The sequence below is a fragment of the Calidris pugnax genome, unplaced genomic scaffold (assembly GCF_001431845.1).
Source record: "Calidris pugnax isolate Ruff unplaced genomic scaffold, ASM143184v1 scaffold64, whole genome shotgun sequence".
NCBI classification, from domain to species: Eukaryota; Metazoa; Chordata; class Aves; order Charadriiformes; family Scolopacidae; genus Calidris; species Calidris pugnax.
Genome location: NW_015090784.1, coordinates 1,154,977 through 1,180,579, shown reverse-complemented (window position 1 = coordinate 1,180,579; position 25,603 = coordinate 1,154,977). Strand labels below are relative to the sequence as shown.

The window sequence follows — 25,603 nt, the reverse complement described above, 5'->3', positions numbered from 1 at the left end:
TACAGATCAATTCATATATTTTATTTACAAAACAAAAGAAAAAGCAACTTTTAATGAAAATAGTATTTAAATGGGAGGTGAGGGGGTGGAATTGCTATTTAAACAAAACCTACTAAACTGGGCATTTGATTAAAAGCTTGTGATGATAAGCAGTGATTAGTAGATGCATGAACCAGACTCCAATCAGTTGCTCTTTAGATTTTGGAAGCAGCAATCCCCCTGAGACAAGCCTTAAATATCAACTGTGAATTCATGTACTCTAATAAAATAGTTCGTGTAAAGTATAACTCTTCCAGGCAGAGAGTGAGAGAAAACAGCCACCCAGTTTAGCACATGACCACCAGAAGAGTGTTTGAATGATTTACGGCAAGACTGTTCTGAAAAGAGAATATTATGCAACTCCAACGTGTGACCTTTCGTTTTTCCTAAAGGGTCAGGAGGCTTATGAAAAATACTTGTCAGTAGGTGCAGATGCAATGCTTGAAGCATCTCTCCTTAGGTAACATACTACCCAGCCCACCAGTCAAAGCAAAACTCATAGTCCAACAGAAGAAATCTAGAATTTCATGCAGTTTTGAATTCAGCAAAACAACCGTCCACATTACTTCTGTGTTCCAATAAAGGTATTTTTCCTCTACCAAAACCTTCTGAACAGCCTCTGAACAATTATGACTACAAAACTCTGCTAGCAATTTATGACTAATGCTGTAAAATGAAGTTATATGGTTAATTGCAGTTGAACCCCCAATTATATAAACCACTTTCCAACAGATTCAGATATGAAAGAGGCTGGTTCACAGATGCACATCCAGGCTAAAACTAGAAACATCACACAGGATTGTCTTTACAGCTTTTTTTCCTGGAAACTCTGGTGACTAGCACATTAGTGAGGAGGAGTATAAAAACAAGTTGTTTCTCTAGCCAATTAGAACTGCAGCCATGAGATACTGTCGACTTGTATTCATCTTCAGATACCAAATACTAAAGATCTTCATTTTCATGTAAGTCTGACAGTAAAATTTATTAGCAACATGCACTGGAAGAGCTACTCTAAGACTATCACAGCCCTTGAGCTCTCACTTTTGAGGCAACAGAATTTTTCCTGCTGAAGTAATCTGCCTGAGCAATAAAGAGTAATGGAGAGCCACTGAATTTATTTTCTCTATGACACATTAGCTCCAAATCCATGTTACCTCTTCTAAAACCAGAAAAGTTAGTCCTTTATTTGCCTGTTGTACACATACAACATATTACAGTACAATGTAATTTGACTGTTGATCCTAAAAATGTTATTGATCTCAACAAAAGAACCACCAAAATGCTAGGATGCTGGTGGATAATGAAGAATCTATTGAGGATCTACTTTAGCCTATCAGAGAGATGTTAAAAACTTTGAAATCTTTGGAGGAAGAAAAGTAGTGTTGCAAGATCAATTATTGTAGAATAATAATTGAAAGCCACTATCAGTAATTGCAGCCCAACATCTGCCCCTCCCAACACCACCCCTGCACCTCAGGAAGTCTCCTGAAAAGGAGCTGATCCAGTAACTGGGGCATTACATCAAATTTGTCGTGTCTTGATTGGTAAAAAGCTTTCTGACACCACGTAAGGGGAATAAAGATGAGGGGGAAGTAGACAGAAAGGGAGAAATTTCATTTTGAAAATAAGATTTTTCTCTCATAAAGGCATTTGGCTTACATTAATGAAGAAGACAGAAGCTGCTGGGGTTCGACTTTCTCTGCTTTATGACTTTGTACAAGAACCCCCAGAATGCCAAATTTCATTCTTGAATTCTACGCCACCCATCCTTTTCTAAAGTTGCACAGTGCTGCCTCTCAAAAAAAGTTTTCAGTAGTAACCTGAATTACATTAGGAATGTTTGGCTACAATCACTACATTCTACTCATAACAAATAGCCTTTATTTGCTTATTTACATAAACAATTACTAAGATAGAAACCTTTACTACTAAATCCTGTGGAGACTATGGATGCTGAGCCCCTTCTGAAGAAACCTGGTCATTCCTTAGTTGCTGACTGAAGAAGGGTGAAGAAATGCTTGCTAAAAAATTGTGGTTTCTTCACGGATTAAAAAAAAAAAAAAAAAAAAAAAAGAAGGAAAGAAAAGGAAAATAAAGCCAAATACGACTTTTGTATTAGGCTGAAACAAGACAAAAATGAATTGCCTCTTTCCCGAAAATATTAACCAAACTTTCAGCAAGAACAGGACTTGTGACTTGCCCATGACATTTTTAATGTAACTACATTAACATACTGACATGTGAAGTTACTAAAGAAACAAAGCGTCTTCAAACAAAGCAGTATATATTTGAATTACCAGGTATGTAAGTATTTATCGTACAAATTCAAAACAGATTCTTAAAAAAAACTGTAGCATCATGTCAACTTCTGTAGCACACAGCACGTGAATCCCATGTATATGCATCTCTTTTCTCGGGTTTAATATTTTTCCTAGAACTTTTTTTTTTTTTTTTTTTTTTTTTTTTTTTTTTTTTTTTTTTTTTTAAAAAAAAAAAAAAAAAAAAAAAAAAAAAAAAAAAAGAAAAAATCTATATCAACCTAGCAATTCCAAAAGAAAATATAATTTCTTGAAAGCAATATGAAAGCTGGGAGAGAATAATCCTGCAATGCTACTTCAGAAACAGACTTGTTCTGCCTAGGTATGATTGCTTAAACACCTATTTTGCCTCATCAGGTTCTTGTTTACCCCTAGAAAAAAGAAATTGCAACCAGCATAGTTTTAGGGACACAGATTCTTTTACATAAAGCAAGCTCCTTGAATGCTCTTTGATACCTGGCACAGCAGTCTTAAAGACAGACATTTTTAAATCACCACTATCAGTACAACATTGTCATGGTTTAGGCACCAGGACAGGCATGAAGAATCCTCGAACAATAATACGACAATAAGGACAAGACAGGAAATAGTGTGAAGAGCTTTACAAAGGGAGGATTAAACAAAAGTCACCAGAAACCTAAAATACAATTCTATACAAAACCAACCTTAAGTTACACAGCTACAGGAGAGCAGATTAGTATGTACTGCAATTTGCTACCACACATTTTATGAATTGCATTGATTTGGGATTATGCTGCCCTGCTGTGGGAATTATATACATGGCCTCAGATGTCAGTGGGTAAAAGACCAATATTGTGCACATGTGTTGGGACAGATATAAACAAAGCTTAAAGAAGATCTTGCATCACTATTTGCCATACAATGTATTTCTGGATAAGAAAGGTCAGTTTCCATTCCAGCAAATACTATGATCTCTGACTTCAGTTTTTAAAATAAAAAAATTGGCTAGGCTTTTACGCTCGACTTTGGTGGTATGGCATTAGATCAGGTAAGCCAAAGCAATTAAGTTTCAGTACAATAGATTGCTGTATTTGGACAAACCAGATACGTTCTTATGAATACGGCTGATGAAATAAAAATTAGGACTCCATGGAGGACTCTTTGCAACCATTCATTCTTGCTCCTCTTGCAGGAGTTACCATTGCCAAGGCAGTGACAATGGAATTAACCATACAAATGGTCCTCATCCATGAAATCGAGACTATCAGAAGACTATAAACAACAGTTTTCCCATCTAACGTTACCACCACGGCACATAGGCTCAGCTAGTCTGCCCCACCAGTTGTTTTAATTTACAGCATGAGAATCTCTTCATAATGTTACTTTGTGCAACTTTGCATACACTATTTTCTCATTCATGAGATCTTGTTCACCCTTAGTGTCCCTTGTGGAGCGGTAGGGACAAGTCTGCTTATTTTTATCAAATAACAGAATAACCAACTGAAAAACAGAGAAACCACAAGAGGATCGGACTTCTACACTGCGCATCTAAATCAACTGTAAAGCCAAAGCATTCCTTTCCCCCTTCCAAACCCAGCCTATGTCCAGGCTCTGCCATGCTTCATTGTCTCCCTCTAAATCTCATCTTTATCCAACTATCAGTCATCCTAAATGGAAAGGAACAGTGGAAGATTTTTGCATAATTTTTGTCATTTTAAAATACATTGTGAGGTTTTTAGTGATTGCTAGAAAAATCATGGTTATCATGAAGAAAAACAAAAATCAGTAAAGACTTTTTAAAAAGTTGTTTTCAAGCTAGCAGTATATTAAGAAACCTAAAATAATGTTTTTGAAGCAGTTAGCACCATCTGTTTAATAAAAAAAAAGAAAAAAAGGCAAAAAAAAAGGACTGTAGCTCACATAAGCATTGCTTAACTCGGCACACCAGCAAATAAGTAAAAAAACCCCATCAATTTGCATTTCAATGAAAAATGAATTATCTGGATTTTGCCAGAGGGAAACGTGTCATGGTAATGCGTAACTACATTTGATAACATTCTTTAGCGAGTATTTAATTATTTCGCAACATCTCATAGGTACTCAAAAAATACTTAGCCACAAAGCACATTTAATTCCCAATACTCTGTGGTGAAAGCCAAGTAAACACATTACAAACTGGACATCTGCTTACACAAGACCAACACGTGGCATTTATACTTTTGCCAGTTCCGTTACTAACATATCCAAACAGATGCCAAAGGAAGTAGTTTTCAGGCAATGGAAGTGAACTGGCCTTATTCAGAAGCAAAGCATTAAAATTACCTAATGGATGGCACCAACACAAAAATACGGTGCTGAGCTTTACAGTGCACAGGAGGGGTAAAAGAAATATTAAGGCAATAATACAGATGCTCACAACTAGAAATAGGAACCTCTTATACACATCGTCAGCTGTTAACTTCTCTTGCCCAAGTACATAATAAACACTTTCAGTGACAAAACAGCTGGGTGCCACCAGTCCCTCTTCTCTCAGCAACATAAATATTGAAATCACTGGCAATGAATGCATCCCGTAAGGGCTGTGTGATCTATCAGATGGTTTTAGTATTGTTACCATAATAACCAAACCTCAACCATTGAGCAAGACAGATGGCTTTCCCAAATAGATGCTCACAGTGTATTCTGTAATGTCAGGCAAGACTCAGTAAGGGTAACAAGAACCTAGAATATTTGGTAAAACAGGAAAACCTGGATGGTATAGATGTGCTTGAGGAGTATGGTACGGACATATCCATGTTGATCACAATCATAATGTTCTCACTTACATAAATATCCATGCTGCAGATTGCAGTTCAGTGTATTTCACATACAACCAGTTTATGCCCATCAGGTCCAGCACTAACCTTAAGGAGATGGGCCTAAGCGCACCTGTGGTGACACCATCCTGCTCAGAACCCCAAATCCAGGAAAACCTTTGCTCAAGCTTAACGCTGCAGGAATGTTTCTGGATCTGGTTAGTCCTGAAAACAGCTGACATGCCACTGCACCTAAGCTAGTTAATCACACCAACTAATAAATCAGCTAATAAGGCCTGCTAGAACTAACTACACATCTATGGTCTGACTTGCCCACCAAACTAATCAGATAAAGCCCTCAGAGGGGGTGTATGGTGGTGGTGGAGGGCACTAGACTGTAAGAAACATTTTATTTTAACCTTTCAGATTTTATGCTTGGTCAGATTAGCCATGGCTAATAGTTCCTGCAGCCTTTTGTTCCTAGCCCTAAGAATATCAACAAAGTACTGCTAATACAGTGCGACTATAGGGAATTCATATATTGTACCAGCATAGTAAACATTCCACAAATTCAGTAAGTTATACCAATAAGTACATACTCGAAGTCTGTATTAGTACACTCAGGATTATGTCCATGAACACGCCTGGATGTAACTATGAAGACAGAAAACCAAGACGTAAAACTACACCAGTGTATAACTCAGCCAGCTATGCTGGCTCACGGCATCAGCTACTGGTGTTTTCTGCCCAAACTTCTAACAACACTTACCAAGCAAACAAACACAAAAAATACTGAACTTTGCTGTAAGTTCAGACACCGCCCACAGCTCTGACCCTACAGACTTCAAGGAGTAATGAAAGAGGGTCTGGAAGTGATGGTGTATTTTCAGGAAGAGCAGGGTTCAATTTTACTGTCAGGGCACATTCGGGTAGGTGGGAGAAGCCTTGGAGGTCAGGCTTCATTAATGTGTAAACAAAAATCAGCCTCCACATCATCCCCGCTGCATTCCAACCATCCATTTTTCTTGTTTTCCTTTGAGATTGCTAGCACAAAAAACCCAACTCATTCTCTCCTCTATAATTTAATTTGTCTTTTTTTTGGACATATACTCCATTTGAAAGAATCATATTCAAAATGTTAGAGAATTTACAGACTATCGGTGCAAGATGGAAGAGAAGATATCTAGAAAAAGGAAGGAAGAAAACATTTGAATTCATGAGTATTTGACAGCTAAATAAGTCATGTCACTGAATTTTGTATCAAGCATAAATTCAAATATCTCTTCGCTTCACTGTATTTTTTTAAAGAAATGGCTGATAAGGCATCAAAACAGCTTAAAATAAAAAAGTGAAGAAAAAAATAACAAAAATTACTTAATTTTAGTTTTGAAGGAACTTCTGGTGAAAAATCAGCGTTTGAGACATTTTATTGTGGTACTTCTGTCAATGATTCCATAATAACTTTGGAAAAGAAATACTGTTTATAAATAAAATAGTCCAAAAAGCTGTGAAAAAAACCCCAACAAACTGCAACACACATTCAGACTTTACCCTTTGATTCCTGGTAATAACATTCTGTCTTCTCTGCAGAGGTTGCCTTTGTGGGATCACAGATCGCCAAGAACATCTGAACTATGGAGCTTAACAGAACTGCAAGAGAATTCCAACGACAGGAATGCGAGACGTATGATGCTGCAGTCCTGACTGATAACTAAGAAGTCAGTTAAAAATAAATCTGGAACAGTTGGGATTGACTGTTGTGTAGCTCTTTCAGACAGACATTCACGGCAACTGGCAGGGACTTTGAAAGCTGTTTCCTATATTAGAATCACGACAAAAATAGAAGTGAAGCTGCATTCCCTTGTCTTCCACTAAAATAGATCTTAAAACATTTTTACAAGTTTGGTGAGGCATAATTAGTCCACTGTCAGATACAGAACAAAATCATAATTGGAAGTCCCTTTGCTGATCTACCATGAATAGTTACTTATTGAATTAACAAGGAAAAAAAAAAGATAAGAAAAAAGAATAAAAACATTGATAGTACTAGGAGATATTAGGGTCAAGGAGAAGCTGGTTTTTATTATATTTTTTTAAAAACCTTATTAAGTGAAGGTACAATCTGAACTCGTTAGCCAGAAAGACCTTTAAGACCTTTAAAAATAAGAAAATTATATATTTTACCAACTGTCCATAGGAATGTATGGGGTTTTTTGAAATTTGGGGTGTTTTGTTGCTGGTTTGGGGTTTTTTTTGTTTGTCTTGTTGTGTTTCTTTTAATTCAAGAACAGATGTTGCAAAACAACTACTGACAGCAAGGCTGAGTTGTGAGACTGGAACAGGAAAGAGGGAGCACATATGGGGTTTTGTTCTGTTTTTAAGTGCCCCAAATAACTGTTTACAGGGCAAGCATTTGTCACAGAGTTATCTTGCTTCCAACATTTAAGCTTTCAGATAAACTAAGTTGGCTTTTATTTTTGTGGTTTTTACAGTCAAAATATATCTAACAAAATATTGTAGGATTAGCTTGTTCACTGACTGAATGGGCCATTGTTCTGCCAAAATTATCAGTGTTCTTAATGAGCAATTAAGAGCTTTCAGGGTCAGTGAGGACAGAAAATCTTAACGCATAGATAAGAAATTCTGTGTATAATTTCATGCTACCGTCTCAGATCATGAGTGAACTCCCAAACTACATGCAAGAGGCACATGTGACTGAGAATAGAATGCGCATAGTATAATACAACATCACAGGAGAGAATGGGGTACAGTAAGAGCAATTTGATTTAGCCAAGTAACTCTCCCAAACAGGTTTCCCATAAACTATTCTTTCTCAACCCAAACAGGTCTGCATAGTGTTTCACTGACAGATAGTAAACTGCTCCACCCGCATGCACTCTAAACCACCTAGACCAAGATCAGTGCCAGCCTGGAAACGCCGTGAGTATGGTGCGTGATCCCAGGCTGCCATCTCTTCACAGAGCTCACACTTCTACAAAAAATACTGTGCACCCGATCCACTACCGACTTCCAGCTGTTATTCCTATCATTCCTGACAGTATGCAAAGTGCACCAGAATCCACACTAGTGAATTTCGGCAACTTGCCTTCTAAAGTAAGCCTAGTATAAATTAAGGCATAATTCAAGGACTCCAGGCTTGCTGAAAACATACACACACAGGACCACATTTCAGTCACTGAATTGTGTTTTTTCTGTCATGACAACTGCTGAAAATATGTTTGTTCAAAGAGAGAAAATGCGTCATAAAGAGTCAAATCTTTTCTTTGTAATAGATTGCCACATTACAGATGTATTTTCCTTTTACCTGCATAAATGTATTTTAAAATAATTACCTTTAGGTGGAAAATATGACTTGCTTTCAGCTTTGTGAGGCCAGTCCACCACAAGAGGTCCAAACCTACGAAAGCTGGCAGTGATCTCATCTACAAAAAACAAATGAGGCACCTTAAAATCTGAAGACTGACAGTGGCAAGATAAAAATTCTTACTTTTAAAACAACCCCAAAAAAAGACTATTTTCTATGCCTATTAAGAACAGTGAAAACTGCAACAATGTACATAGAGGATGCTTAAATATTCTTTCAGCTCTATGTTATACATGGTTACATAAAAAAGTAATTTTACATTCCACTAATTCAAGTTTGCAGCAGGATTAAATGCAAACACAATCTATCAGAAGTGAATATGCTTCAGCTAGAATTCCAACGACAGGAATGCGAGACGTATGATGCTGCAGTCCTGACTGATAACTAAGAAGTCAGTTAAAAATAAATCTGGAACAGTTGGGATTGACTGTTGTGTAGCTCTTTCAGACAGACATTCACGGCAACTGGCAGGGACTTTGAAAGCTGTTTCCTATATTAGAATCACGACAAAAATAGAAGTGAAGCTGCATTCCCTTGTCTTCCACTAAAATAGATCTTAAAACATTTTTACAAGTTTGGTGAGGCATAATTAGTCCACTGTCAGATACAGAACAAAATCATAATTGGAAGTCCCTTTGCTGATCTACCATGAATAGTTACTTATTGAATTAACAAGGAAAAAAAAAAGATAAGAAAAAAGAATAAAAACATTGATAGTACTAGGAGATATTAGGGTCAAGGAGAAGCTGGTTTTTATTATATTTTTTTAAAAACCTTATTAAGTGAAGGTACAATCTGAACTCGTTAGCCAGAAAGACCTTTAAGACCTTTAAAAATAAGAAAATTATATATTTTACCAACTGTCCATAGGAATGTATGGGGTTTTTTGAAATTTGGGGTGTTTTGTTGCTGGTTTGGGGTTTTTTTTGTTTGTCTTGTTGTGTTTCTTTTAATTCAAGAACAGATGTTGCAAAACAACTACTGACAGCAAGGCTGAGTTGTGAGACTGGAACAGGAAAGAGGGAGCACATATGGGGTTTTGTTCTGTTTTTAAGTGCCCCAAATAACTGTTTACAGGGCAAGCATTTGTCACAGAGTTATCTTGCTTCCAACATTTAAGCTTTCAGATAAACTAAGTTGGCTTTTATTTTTGTGGTTTTTACAGTCAAAATATATCTAACAAAATATTGTAGGATTAGCTTGTTCACTGACTGAATGGGCCATTGTTCTGCCAAAATTATCAGTGTTCTTAATGAGCAATTAAGAGCTTTCAGGGTCAGTGAGGACAGAAAATCTTAACGCATAGATAAGAAATTCTGTGTATAATTTCATGCTACCGTCTCAGATCATGAGTGAACTCCCAAACTATATGCAAGAGGCACATGTGACTGAGAATAGAATGCGCATAGTATAATACAACATCACAGGAGAGAATGGGGTACAGTAAGAGCAATTTGATTTAGCCAAGTAACTCTCCCAAACAGGTTTCCCATAAACTATTCTTTCTCAACCCAAACAGGTCTGCATAGTGTTTCACTGACAGATAGTAAACTGCTCCACCCGCATGCACTCTAAACCACCTAGACCAAGATCAGTGCCAGCCTGGAAACGCCGTGAGTATGGTGCGTGATCCCAGGCTGCCATCTCTTCACAGAGCTCACACTTCTACAAAAAATACTGTGCACCCGATCCACTACCGACTTCCAGCTGTTATTCCTATCATTCCTGACAGTATGCAAAGTGCACCAGAATCCACACTAGTGAATTTCGGCAACTTGCCTTCTAAAGTAAGCCTAGTATAAATTAAGGCATAATTCAAGGACTCCAGGCTTGCTGAAAACATACACACACAGGACCACATTTCAGTCACTGAATTGTGTTTTTTCTGTCATGACAACTGCTGAAAATATGTTTGTTCAAAGAGAGAAAATGCGTCATAAAGAGTCAAATCTTTTCTTTGTAATAGATTGCCACATTACAGATGTATTTTCCTTTTACCTGCATAAATGTATTTTAAAATAATTACCTTTAGGTGGAAAATATGACTTGCTTTCAGCTTTGTGAGGCCAGTCCACCACAAGAGGTCCAAACCTACGAAAGCTGGCAGTGATCTCATCTACAAAAAACAAATGAGGCACCTTAAAATCTGAAGACTGACAGTGGCAAGATAAAAATTCTTACTTTTAAAACAACCCCAAAAAAAGACTATTTTCTATGCCTATTAAGAACAGTGAAAACTGCAACAATGTACATAGAGGATGCTTAAATATTCTTTCAGCTCTATGTTATACATGGTTACATAAAAAAGTAATTTTACATTCCACTAATTCAAGTTTGCAGCAGGATTAAATGCAAACACAATCTATCAGAAGTGAATATGCTTCAGCTTTGGTCTATTTCTAATTATAGCCACAATGCTTTGGCTAATTATGGCCACAGATGCAGCCACATGGACTGATGGAGGAGCCATGTGTCAGCATGGCCGTTCCTTGTACCATGGTCCGGAAAGCAGGCTGCATCAGGTCAGGCGACTGTGGGGTTTTCACCTTACTCAGTCCCCTTAGAAATCTGCCTCCAATTATCAAGTTATTTCTTTGCTTTTTAAGCATTAATTTAGAAGCACTGTGGAACACACATCTCAAACTATCCTATTGGACAACTTGGTTTTCCATGCAAACGCTTCAGAAAAAATGTATTTTTCTTAAAAAATCTTTTTTCTCAATGCATTTATTTATGTACTTTAAAGAAAGAATTATTTTAAAATTGTGTCTATTGTGTCTATACTAGCTAGATCAGAGCAACAATCCATCAGGAGAGAAGTTTGAAGACAAAGGCAGTAGTTTTCCAACTTTTTGTATTGCTGTTTGAGATGTGTCCTGCTTATCTGACCCCATGAGCTGCACGTCAGATTTTTCAAGCAACTAGAGACACAAAACATATACTGCATAACTCAGGAGCTGAAGGAAAAAGGTATTACTGAAGTAGATCCCTCTGGGAGAGGGTGGCAGCTCCTGAGTGGTCATGACACCTCCTGGCAGAATGGGCTGGGCATGGATTTTGATTCTGAGCGGCGCAGGGTCGTTCACCTAAGCGGTACCTGTTGGCTGCTGCTTCTCACAGCTGGGGATTCAGGGTACCCAGCCCTCCCTGTACCAACAGTCCTGCAACTCCTGATGTGACATGGGAACTGCATTTCAGCCGTTTGTAAACCATAGATTGGCAGCTCATACTATTTGTTTATTAAAATTGCACATGGTTTAGGCTTCGATTTAGTAGATAGGATTCAGAGATCCCTCTCTTTTCATTATAAGGGCACCCTCAAATTCCCTGTGTATGCCAACTGAAGGTAGAGAGTGGTGGATTCCATCTATAAGATGAAAAATACACCAAAACCTGTCACAATTTTGGAGTCGGGGTGTGTGGAGGCACACACAAGTAGAGCAGATATTGATTGTGACTGAGAAAAAACCTGACCATTCCTATTCAGTTGGTTTTTATTTGTAACCATATTAATTGCCCTACATTTGCCAACCAAACACTGCATATACACTGAATATAAGAGCTGACTGATTAGAGCCTGATATATTTTGGTGAGGACTGTATTAATAAAGTCCTTAAAGCCAACCGCATCTTTGAAAGAACAGGGAAGACTACAGAGGCGTGATGGCATCCTCTGGGTTCCTTTTTTCAGCTTTACCTATGTGGAAACACATGCTGATATTGCAGATTAGACGTACTGCTATTTCTGTTTCTCTATCTTCTGATTTCAACCACAAGATTGACATCTCAAGTCTCACGTGTTGCAGGAAGTGGTGGTGTTTGTTTTAAATAATACAAGTGACATACCCGGGAAAATACACTTGTTTTTATGAAAATCTGCCCTTTTAAAAGTAATTCTATGAAAGCTAATTCCCACGTCTCACCAATGTAACCTATTCACAGTACCTTCATCAATGTCAGGAGGAAGACCTCCAACAAACACCTTTCTAGAATAGCGTTCCACTCTTTCACCATTCTGACAGCGTGTTGGAGAGCTGAGACCCGATGATAAAGACTGATCACCATGACTGTCGTCTAGGAAGCCATCTTCAAAAGGAAAGAGTGAAGACCGACCTGTAACAGATTTTGTAGTATCTACAGTTAACACTATTTCCTGGAGAATTAAATATTTCAGTAAAAGACATTATATTTTCCTTTTACAGTTTTGCTTTAACAGAATTTGCACTAAAGGGCCCAGCTAAGTGGTCCAATTATCCAAAGGATGCTCATTAGTATTGCTTCTATTTTTCCAAAACTATATTATGTTATCCTTACAAGAAAATAAACCTAATTTAGCTTTAAAACAAACCGTTGCAAATGGCTAGCAATGAAAACGAACAAGTTATCAGATAAAATCGTGTGTCTCAGCTATAGAAAGAACCTTTATAAGATTTGCATTTCAAACCAGTTCTTATAGATTTAAGTAAATCTTCCATAACAGAGCTTCAAGGAATGATGTTAAAAAGCAGATCCCTCAAGCCATTGCACTTCAGAGTGCTATACATGCTCCTAAGCAAAGGGCTGCATCTCTTCCTCCTCCTGTGAACAGAGGCCCAGTCTGATAAGGGAGGCCAACAGCAAAATAAACATTGAAAAGCCTTGTATTGTAGATATTAAACATGTAGGTGAAGCAAGAAGCTTAGCTAACAAGAAAAAAAAAAAAGTATCTTTAAAATCTTATTAAATAAACCACAAAAAACTGTTACTCAGTGTTAAAACACCCTTTAAGTAATGAATTAACAAAAAGTAACATAAATGGCTGCTACTTAGTTTGTAAATGAAAAACAAGTAATTTATTTGTAATAATCTGATGCAATTAACTTGTTGCTATTACTACCAAAGTATACACATGTTACATTAAGAACAGTTTTATTAACGCAGAAGATAAAGCAATATTCAAGGCCTGTATGTAAACAACATTGCAGAACATGCCACCTTTAGAATTTAGTAATTCCCTACACCTGAGTTAAAAAACAAATCCTGGAATGTAGACAGATGTACAAATGGGAACCCCCATCTCACCTCTGAAGAGGCTAAATGGTCCCTCATACCATGGTGGACTGCTCACAGGGATGGAATTATACTTAATTGATCAAATATTTTATAGGGCAGGCAATTCTAAATAAAAATAGCAGGGTACATAATAAAATTCAAAGGTAACGGATCACATAAAACTGACCTCCAGCAAGACCTAGGGAAGAACTGATACCACACTGGTATTGACAGCACAGGAAAGTACAGGAAATAAACACAGGGTCAAGGAGAAAAATCAAGACATGCAGAGGGACACTAGTGAGAAAAACATAGACACTGAAAATACCAGTGAAGGAGTCTCCAGCAGTAAAAGATAACAAAAAGAAGCAGCTATCCTACATACGGAAAACAAGCTAACAAACAAAAACCAGGAAAAATGGTCTGACTGACACAGAACACCAGCCTGATTTTTTTTATAAACACCAGGCACTAGAAAAGTCTTAACTTAGAAAGAATGTATTGAATGCACAACATTGAGAGAGATCAGAGACACAAAAATCCACTGAAGCTAAAATCCTACTGTGCTTTTAAGCACTAACATAAAAAAACAGGGTAAATGCCATAATCAGAGAGGGATTTAGAGACGCTACTCTTCAAAGTCTAGTATAACTGGTTGTCAGATATAGCAGGTTTAGAACATAAAACTGGAAAGACTATTGATGAATATTCCGTTAATGGCAAACAGGTCATGCACATGAATTTCAGCATAAAAAAGAACACATGCATGAGAGAAATAGTGACAGGAAGTCTAAAATTGTGTAAAAATATCAAATCAGAAAACCCATTGAAAAGTAGGAAATTTGAAAATATCCATAAGACATTGACATTAGTAAGAAGCTAAATAATCTTTTCATTCCCACCTCCCCCCAACCTACCTTCTTGTAAAAAATAAACAGCAAACATGAGCCATTAGTGAAAGCTGACACATCAAATTAATAGGTACTAGAACAAGGCGTTCAACTAAAATACAGGTCTATAGAGGAGGCCGAATAGGTGCTGAGTTCTGAAGGAAATAATAAAAATGCACAACAGCTGAAAAAGCAAGATATCACCTTTTATGGCAGATGCTTGATAGTCTGCAAGCATTATACTCATCTTAAGTAAATGCAGAAGATGATCTAAAACTTTATACTTAAGTATAGAGTTAAATGTATGAAGTATTTATTTAAAGTAACAGACAGCATACAGACAAGGAAGTAAGGAAGGACTGCTCACTGTCTCTTCCAGCAAGGAGAAATCAAGGTGCATTGAATGCAACCTGTACATGGCAAGGCTGAAAGTGAGTCAAACTGTGGAACCTCCTGCCACAGACTTCTTACGATGCTGAAAAGTTTATGTAGGTTCAGAGAAGGGAATGAAGAAGAACGGGAGAAACACCCATTCTGAACCAACAAATACTGAGACATCACCTCAAGAATCCCCCAGAGGCAAATCTCTGGGAGAGTATTATGGGAAAGCATCATTAAATGCTCTATTTTTGTACCCCTGCGCCCCTCCCCTAGCATCTCTGAGTTGAAGGTGTAGCAAAATAGTTTTTTGGGCTGATTTCCCATAGCTGTGCCTACATCTTTACCTGAAAAACTGGTTGTAAAAGTTAAAAACAAGGCACCTAAAAGGGCATGACCCAACAGCTCTAAGCATGACACCTACAAAGAAACACTTGCCTCTTCACTCAAAGAAAAGAGAGGATCAAATAGAGAACTGATAGGTTACAGCAAGCCCCTTGAAATTTCTGACAAAACCTCTTCTCACTGAAGATGTTTAAGTCACAGTGACAGAATCAAACACTAATTAAAATACCCAAGTACAATAAACATGAAATGAGTCCCTGCACAGACTTGCCTCTGGGTACCCTGCTTGTTACCACAATGCAAATGGTAAAAACAATAACAGAGAAGGATATATGAGAACATATGAGAAAGGGACGAGAAGCTTAACATGAGCCGGCAGTGTGCACTGGCAGCCCGGAAAGCCAACCGCATCCTGGGCTGCATCAAGAGAAGCGTGGCCAGCAGGTCATGGCAGGTGACCCTCTTCTCTGCTCATGAGACCCCACCTGGAGCACTGTGTCCAGCTTTGGAGTCCTCAACACAGGAAGGACATGGATCTGCTGGAACGGGTCCAGCGGAGGGCCACAGAGATGATCAGAGGGATGGAGCACCTCCCCGATGAGGACAGGCTGAGAGAGCTGGGGTTGTTCAGCCTGGAGAAGAGAAGGCTCTGGGGAGACCTTATAGCGGCCTTCCAATATCTGCAGGGAGCCTACAGGAGAGCCGGAGAGGGACTCTTTGTCAGGAAGTGTAGTGATAGGACAAGGGGTGATGGTTTTAAACTGGAAGAGGAGAGATTTAGATCAGATACTGGAAAGAAATTCTTTACAGTGAGGGTGGTGAGGCACTGGAACAGGTTGCCCAGGGAGGTCATGGATGCCCCATCTCTGGAGGTGTTCAAGGCCAGGCTGGATGGGGCTTTGGGCAACCTGATCAAATGGGAGGTGTCCCTGCCCATGGCAGCGGGGTTGGAACTCAATGATCTTTAAGGTCCCTTCCAACCCAAACCATTCTATGATTCTATGATTCGATAAACACCGCATTGTTTTTTTAACAGACTATTGCAGAATTTCAAGTTTCTTTAGGTTAAGAAAGCTCAAAACAACATCATAAAATTCAAGGTAATGAAAAAAAGTGAGTATCACAAACTTTAATATTATATGAATAAGACAAGTCATAAAATTCCCAACACTAATGACAAGACACATGCATAGAGGTCTACTTGTTACTATCGGAAACAGTTACTGAGTGAAACATGCTTTTTGTTAAGAGTGGAAAAAAAAAAAATCTGAACCTCCAAAACATTCAGAACTTGTTTGCCTTGTTTTGTCATCACTACAATTTGTATAGAACACTGTATTCCAATTACTGCCTCATTACTATATTTCACTTCTACAAGTAAACATGAATTGCAAGACGTTAATAGTACCCAACTGATCCCCCCTCCTTCCCTACTTTGGTGCCATTTGTTCAACCTGGAAACACTTGCACAACCTTAAAATGAAATTAAACAGTGTTCACATACACAGAGTATACATTATTATATAATCTGTATGCTTTCCAATTTGTTTCAGTACCATGAAAGCACTGAAAAAGTGTAAGAGTAGGATGCTTTCAACATCTGTTCACAACAGCATGTTTTCTGAAAGAGGGGGGAAATAGGAAGGTAAGTTTATGGAGAAAACATAACTCTTTTCTTTTTAACCATCAAATAAACACTTAAACCAGCCAACTTTGAACAAAATCAGCTCAAATTCTATATTATAAACTGTGTTACTACAGCCTGTACAGCCTACCGTCCCAATCCATACATACGTACAAACTACAAGCTACTTATATGCTATCAGCTTGCTTGTATGGCTAAGTTTGTCTCCAAGCTTCTTCACAAAAGGGATGCCAATTCTACATTTTGAAAAGGAAGCACTGTCACATGCATAGCTGTCACAGAATATACATGAAAAAAGAAGATTAAATGAATTTTAATGCCAAAATACCCCAAGCAGGTAGCACTGTCCAACTCTAATTGATAAAAGCTGCAATCTTCTCTCTTATTTTCTCAAGAAAAAACAGTTTGTATAAGGTACAGTGCAGCACGTAAATGTAAGCTACATTAGTAGCCTTCTTGGTAGTCAGCGAGCTTGCTATTGTCCATGTTCACTAATCATTCAGTATAAATTTATATGCAGCACTGTACACTTGTAAAACGTTTTTATTTTTTAAGGGTTGTCTATGATGAAATAAAGTTAAAATGTGCTCAAATTACTTTTTAAAATATTATTATTATCAATATTAACTGTTGAGGACAGTTATCTGTATTGATGTTCACAATGGCAATCCAATGTAATACTCAAATGTAATACTCAATGAAAGATGTTTCATCTAAGGAAAAACTATTTTTGAAACGTGCAATGTGCTAGTTAAACATTGCAGTTCTACCAAAAAAAATCCAAACCTGAAAACAATATTTTTTTGGAACACTACACATTTTAAGTCATAAGTACGTGTCATTAAAGAGCCTCTTCATTCAGTCATCCCCCAGTTCACTGGTAATAGCTACAAACTTGCAGTTACCAGCTCAAGATCATCATTGCTTTAATCTGCTATTAAAAGGGAGATGTTTTGCAAATGAAGAATATGAGATTGATTTATATGAAGCAATTGATCAAACAAATAATGTCAACGCTGGTTACATCTTATCACAAGAGAACTAAATATTTATTTCTCCCACTATTTAGCAAACAAAACATTTAATAAATACTTTTACCTCTTCTCCGCCCATAGCTCCTGGCTGCATGTAAACACAGAAGAAAATTGTCGGTACAGCTGTCATGAGATTTAGCTCCAAAAGCAAAGAAAACATAGCTTCTACCTCTTCACTTTTTCCCCTCCCACCAGAAATAAGGAAAAGACATTCAAAAAGTGCAAGATGAAATTCAAACCACCCAACACAAGCGAAAGTTTGAAGATGACACTGCCAGATTAGGTGGGAGGGGAGGAGGGAACACCAAGAAAAAAAACCCAAGGAACATACCTGCTGCGCAAGTTTTATACATAGCAATACTATTTAAAAAAAAAAAAATCAGGCATACCAGACTTACAGTACCACAAATCATTTAGGATTATGGTTTTAAGAGGCAATAAACATCATAAATGGTAATCCTAATTAAAATAATTAATTTTGCATTTTATGAATTAGTTGTGGAGAACATATTTTCCTATTATGTTTCCATTTAAATAATTGACCATCTGTAAATACTAAAATCCTACTAAAACAACATGAACCTAATAGTCAGTATGTTCAGACGAACAAAAACAGATTGACAAAATGTCTTTATAACTACCAGAATTAATACAGCATTTCAATGTGACACACATCACTGGCAAAATCCAGTATGTTGTGCAAGCACAGAAACATACTTCATGATATAATGTGAAATGTAAAGAGTAGCAGTTTTTGATCTGCAGCTTTAGAAAACAATCTGGAAAACGGTGTCTTCTACACAGGGACTCCAATATGTTGCAACAGGTATCTGTGGCCTTCCAAGGTAATCGATTGTGGAAGGCTGGGGATTGGGTAGTTTTTCAACAGAAAGGGAGCTTAGACAATACATAGCAGACCCTTGTGTTGTGTATTTCTCTCTTAATTCCAATACTACTTGTGCTCCTCCTCCTTGCCGACCCCATCCCTTATTTCCAGAACCAACACAATGCCTCCTGGCCCTGTGCTACAAGCCCAGCTTCTAGGCATGATTCCTTTAGCTCTCCTCCAATCCCCCTTAGCCAACTTCATCTGGTTCCCACTCCCTCTTTCTATATCCCAAGTGTCCCTTACCATAAAACACCCAATTCTTTCCATTTTTCTTTTTTCCATCTCCATATGCATGTCCTGAGATGTCCCACCATACCCCCCAGCTTCCCCTACCTACTTTTCTTTGGCCAGCAATTAGATGACACATCAGTTGTGGCTAGTTAAGAACTACTCATCTGCTGACTGGTTCCATGGCTGTCACCTCACAGTGGCCCTGGGGACTCCCCAGAGTGAGGCTGAACCTCCTTCAGCACAGGCAGTAGTAACCTCTCTTTGTCCTCAAACCCTGGAGAAACATGGTCACAGACACCATACACCTAATGTCTTTTTTTCAAAGAATGAGGCCACAAAAGAGCAACTACACAAATGGTTCATTAGAGGGATTAAAAAAACGTCAAGGGCTATGATGAAGAAATCTTTCACAATTTATGTTTAACATAAAGATAGTAGAAGCTGTCTGTGTGAACAACTATTCAGCCACAGCGACGTAGCTATAAGCCTCAGAACAGACTCTGCTCCTCACACAGCAAATGATCGGCAGAATTAATACTAGAGTTGGCTTTCCAGTAAGAAAAAAGTTAATCCTTCTCCTATCTAGTTACTGCTAGAGCCATGTTTCATTACTTATTATGATAGCAAAGAATCACTGTCAGACATCATATAGTGAGTCCTTTTCTTGCCAAATGCCCATACACCAAAAAATAAGCATGTATCAAAGTATGATCGCAGAAATCTATTACGGACTTCAGTGAATTTTAGAATAACTTATTGCCATTCATGTATTATTACACTTCTATGTTATATTGCACTGCATAACATTACTTTTATCTTGCATATGCACTCATGCACATAATCTTTATGTCCATAAAAAAGTTTTACTGAAGGTGTATTTATCATTGCCTGTATATTCTATGGGGAAAAGAGTGCAACCCACTTAAACAGGAAGACAGTCAGCTTAGGCAGTTTTTGCTGATTTAAAAACATTGCATCACATTTAAACACTCAAAGAAGGCGAAGTTTCACCATTGTTGATTGTATTTTATACATGTACACACACAATTTGAAAATGAACTCAATTTTATCCAGTGTTTACATTAAAATGTTACTTTTTCCAACAAGCTGACAGTTATTCCGCACAGCAACTTAAAAACGTCAACACACATTTTATGTTGTTTACACAAGATGCAAAATAAGAATCCGTCTTTTGAGACAAGTTAATAAAAAATACCCGTCTTGTTCATAAGTCAAAGTTCAGAGCACAACAGATTTAATAGAAGATTCATCAGGTAAATTTCGTAACACCTCCAGTTTGAGCAAACATTTTCAAAAACAAACAATTTAGAAATTATTCTTGAATGAAGACATTTGTGAGCCAATAAGAAAAGTGTTATACTTTTACAAACAATTACGTTGGTGGTGTTATATAACTGAAGTTACTTTCTTTCTTGGACAATTCCAACAGAAGATAAAAGAAAAGAAGCTGAGAGTTCCCAAAATTGGACTCACCACGGATGAAGCCACTCCCATATACCGGGTTTGTTGCCAAATATGAACATCATTTTGCACAGAAAACCATCTCATAAAAGGTTTCAAAATTCAACACACAATTCTTTCCTAGGTACCCTACAGAACATTACAGCATTAATGAAAACACAGCTGCTTTAAGAAACGATGAGCGCACTTTCCCCATGTAAAATGTTGAATTGTTGCAAGCAGCCACTGATCAGTTGTGCAACTCCCGGAACCGTCTCCACCCTTCACAACTTTCTTTAACTGACAAGCTGACAATTACACAACCACTACGTCCCAAATTGGATGTGCTCAAATACAAAGGAACAATACATTCTTTTACCTCCTGATAACTCTCCTGAAACTATTAACTCACCTCATCCCAGAAACTGAGTGTATTTTTAAAAACATGAAACTGTACGTCGAGGAGCAGAACTCTGAGCTTTTAACAAACAAGCAAAACAAACTCCACAAACCCCAAATCTTGCAATGCAGTTAAGTAAGTTTAGTGCTAATGCTATTAGAGTTCCCCAAACCCTGCAGTTATGATTACCCATTGCTGTAATAAATCAAAACAACATTTCAGCTGAAATTTTAATTGCATCTCAAAGCAGCTATATGAAACTGATGAAAAACAACTTTAAAGGCTTGCATTTTGCAAACATCTATCAGGCAGTCAAGGGAAAAGAGGTCTATTGGTGGCATAAGAACACACTTGCAAAATTTATGAAGAGCCACAAAACTCTTGAGATGACATGGTTTATAGGAGCATAGTTATAACATGGTTATAAAAAGAGCATAGCTGCATGACCCACAGAGACACACATCCTCACAAGACAGTCCTTGAGGATTCAGAAGGAAGGAGTGACCTAACAACTCTTGCCTATGGTCCTGGAAAGGCAGAGGACCAGAATGTCCAGTGGGACGATGCTGAAAAGGAGAAAAAAAAAAAAAAAAGTTATATGGATGAGGGAAGTTACTCAAGTTACTCTGCTGCTTCAAGTTACTCATGCTCAGTTAACGTATATCCTGAAAACCAAGAACGCTGAAAATCAAGCAACAGAACATTCCTTCTTGTATAGCAACAAGAATTCTTCAGCTCACTACTTAGGCTGGGAATAAGTTTGGTTTTGCCCTGTTGTTTGTGTTGGAAGGTTCCAACACAAAAAGGGACATTGTGTAATTTGTGTGATAAAAGCAAACAATGTAAATAAATATCAGAATTGCACAAACGATTTCTGAGAATTATTATTAGTAAGGCAGGTGTTCTGCAATTTATTTGAGAGAGATGAAACCAAGTGAAAACCTACAGAAAAGAAAGGACTTGGACCACAACACATTCTTATAAACTTAGTATATGTTAAAACATAGATATGAACCATCTAGCTCAGCTAGAATACCCACGAGAGCTCGTATGCAACATCCTGCTAGGTGAGACCAATGAACCATCCCGACAAACAGACAAGTATTCAGTCTTCAACAGTGACACTAGAAAGGGCACGGTAGAGTGGTTGCTCTCAGTGATCTGTCTCTGTATTACCTTATCATTCACAGACATTGGATGACACACATTAGGAGACTCACTCTCACCTGCTTCCAATACCTGCTTAAAGGCCTTTGCTAAGAATGCCTGATGCTTTTTCTGAACCTGCTGATACTATCTACTTCCACAAATTCCTGTGGCAGACAGTTCCAAAAGTAAACTGCAGAAGCATTTCCTTTTGTGGGTTTTAAAGGGATCTATGGGAAGTTTCACCAATTGCCCTGTTAGTTCTAGCTCTGTGGAACACGGTGAACAGCAGTTCTGCATTCCCCCATGATCTTTCTAAGGCTCCATCTCATTTACCTTCAGCCTTCTCCTCCCGAAACCGAAGCATTTCAGCTTCTTTTATCTCTTGCAAACTCGGTCACAGTAGAGACAGACTATAAGAAGGAACAATTATAAGATCCAGAGAAAACTGTATTCTAGTGGTTAGCTATTATGATAATACAAAACAAGGGAAAAGCATAGCTAACTGAAAAAGAAAAATTAAGCTTCCAAAGGGGACAGAGAAAACCAAAACAGAACAGTGAAACTGATGTTCGTTATCAGCCTTGTTAGCTTTACCCAAGGCTGCAAAGAGTAAAAGTTCAAAAACCCAGAGTTATGTGCTGTCACTGGTTTAAACACTTTTCCACAAAAAACACTGCATGCTTTAGGGCTTGTATTGGTTTACTATTCTGGCCTCAAATCCCACCTGTAACTGGGCTGGCTATACTCACATAAGGCTTGTAGTATGCACTGCTCACAATACACTGCAGTCATAGGACAGCAGAAAATGAAAATCGGTGGCGCTTAGGAGAAACAGGTATCAGTGAAAAGTACACAAAAGCTCAACCTGAAAAAGGGCATCGTTTGATGTGATTCAAGTAAACGCTGACACAATACATAAGTACAAGAGGGCGTAATAATAACTTACAGTTCAATATCCCTGTGAATCAAACCTTTGAAGTTAAGAAACAATTGTGAAAACAAAACCCATGTTACTTCATCTCCAAGAGACAATGGCTGTTAGTCATGTGAAACAATGAGTATCCACTCTAATAGCTTAATCTCTCGCTAAGGGTTCGATTTTTACTGATCAGAAACTGCGGGGAAAAGTTCCCCTGGGAAGACAGCTAACTACACAAGGGAGAAAGTCAGTGGAACAATGAACAAGCTTGACTGAAACGCCATCATCATCTTAAAACATATTTTTTAATGAAGCCAATCAATTACATGCTGGTATTTATTCAACACGTTACTATCACTACCATCAAGAAAATGTTCTGTATAGAACTTGAGTATCATTCACCTACATCAAGCAGATCAAAAGCTTTCAGCAGCTTCATTATGGCTTAATTAATAACTTGCAAAAGAGAACTTTCTGGAGAACCTTTTCAAATGCATAAACCTTATTAAAAGTCTGGTAACTCAAGTCTATAGACAAGCTGATGTACTTCCATTATGTTCATATAGGAGATAATACTGCCAAATTAATTTGTTGACTTATCTTTTACACCAGATTCTAACAGCAACATAAAACTGACAAGGTGTGAAAGACCCTCTTCACAGACTTCAGCAGAGGCACGGACAGACTCATTTGTGCTAGAGCCTGAAGACTGCATGATACTCCTTAATGGAAGAACTCTGCAAAATTAAGAAACTGCAAACACATTTATTGTCATGTTATTAAATTATGTTGGACCATGAAAATAATTTTTACTGTTTAGGCAGAGCCCTTAAATTTTTTTCTTTATTTTAGATGTACTAAAATGTCTAAACCATGAGATCTTATACTCCAAATAAGACAGTGTCATCAAATACTTAGCATTTCAAGGTAATAATAAATCTGTGATTCCATAAAACATTAACTCCAAAGAACTAGATGTATGCTCTTTCCATATCATAGCTAAAAGTTATTTGGATCAGATAATTTCAAATACAGAAATAAGCAATACCATTTATTTGTACTATCACATTTTATGGAAGATATAATAGAAAGTATGTTGACATTTTCTTCTGTTGTTACTTATCTTGTTCATGCAATAATGCGTTCACAATATCAAAAGATACTCATCTCAAGAAAATCTTAAAGACAGTTCTTAAATTGACTTAAAGTGGCATTATCTCTGTGAAAATAAAAAAAAAGAGTGAACATTTCCAGATTTGAAATTTTGGGGCTAGAAGGGCTAAATGGAAGGCTAGCTGGAACCTCATTTCTAACTTGGAAAACTCATTTGTAATCTTGAAGCAATCAACAGTTCAGAGCAGTACTTGCTTTAGGACACTATGAGTTGTCCAATGATTTTTTTTAAGATCAGAAAGGAAAATACATTAAGCTTTTTCTTTTGAATAATGGGTCTCTGAAGTTCTTATAGATCTGGAAGTTTACAAGTGAATTACAATGCCATTGAAAACTAATTAATGAACTGTGAGAAGGTGATAGAATCAAGTATAATTATGCAAATTATCTTTGCTATAACATATCTCTGTAGCACACATCTTGAACTCACTGAAGAACTTGTTTTCCTGAAGTAACAAAAAGCAAATGAACAGAATAATCTAGGAACTCTATTTTTATGTTACTAAAATACAGAGACTGAGATCAAGGATTTGTGTGCATATAACAAGAAACACAGATGCAAGAAGTGCATGCAACAGTCAGAATTTCTATCAACTGATTTGAAGAATTCCTTTGGGTCATAATAAAATTCTGAGATGAGGCATATTAATATTGTATCTTGGCAAAGTACTAGACTTTTAAACTTTGGGCCACCTATCCAGAGCTCCTTTGGGAACATGCCTGACTTTGTGCATTTCAGTCAATTCATTTGCTATAATGTACACAGAAAAAGTTTATTTACATCTTTACGATTTGAAAGTCTCTACCATTTACCAACCTGCCTCAAATTACCCATGTGGAAAAATCACAGTTGTAATTCCAGCGAGACAAGTCAAAAGTTTTCTCTTTGATCACTCTGTCAGTCCATGCCACTCTGTCTGAATGGTCAAGGTTATCTAACAAACTGTCAAAGTATTCAAAAAAATTAAAAACACTGAGTAAGAGCTAGGTAAGGATCTTTTTAATTAAAAAGGGGATTTTCATACAGTTGGAGCTCTATGAAAGACAGTAGCTGAAGTGGAAGCAGTTTGAGTAACAATTTGTAGCAATCAAAGTAAAAAAATTATATGCATATAAATGTAGTTTAGAATATATTCAACATTTTTACTAACTCAAATAGGAGCCAAGGTTAACAAGAACAATTCACATACAAAGATAAGGCCAATGCTTGAATAAGCATCAATTTACTATTCATACACTATTTCCTGAATAACAATTTCTGGGGGTTTTATCTAGATAATAGGCAAGCTGATAAATTAACACGACATGATAAAAGTCAGTAAATCATGTGCATAGGAGTATGGGGAAAAAAGAAGAATTATGTTTGGGAGAATAAAAAATTAAATTTAGTTCACTATATTAACTTCTGGATTCCTTGCCATATGTATGTTTGTACTGAGCTTTATGCACACAGAAATCTATTTGCTTCCAAAGAAAGTTTTCTGTGTATTAACCCGTTATTTGCATTTGCAATTATTTTTACTTTAGCGTGTTTCAATAGTTGAGATTTGCGGGGTTATT

The 25,603-nt window shown here is 37.3% G+C and overlaps 1 protein-coding gene across 9 annotated transcripts in view; it reads right to left on the bottom strand.

The window, feature by feature from the left end:
- The window catches only part of CPEB3 (cytoplasmic polyadenylation element binding protein 3), a 94,628-nt gene that overhangs the window by 19,075 nt on the left and 49,950 nt on the right, over window positions 1-25,603 (bottom strand). For 6 of the 9 annotated variants that reach the window (XM_014965731.1, XM_014965712.1, XM_014965704.1 and 3 more), the window contains exons 5-7: window positions 17,886-17,909; window positions 12,444-12,611; window positions 10,525-10,614 (exon numbers count right to left, since the gene is read on the bottom strand). In XM_014965731.1, coding sequence (XP_014821217.1) covers window positions 10,525-10,614; window positions 12,444-12,611; window positions 17,886-17,909 — 282 coding nt within the window. The remainder of the gene's footprint in view (window positions 1-10,524; window positions 10,615-12,443; window positions 12,612-17,885; window positions 17,910-25,603) is intronic. The other 3 variants (XM_014965747.1, XM_014965754.1, XM_014965695.1) reach the window with 1 other exon arrangement.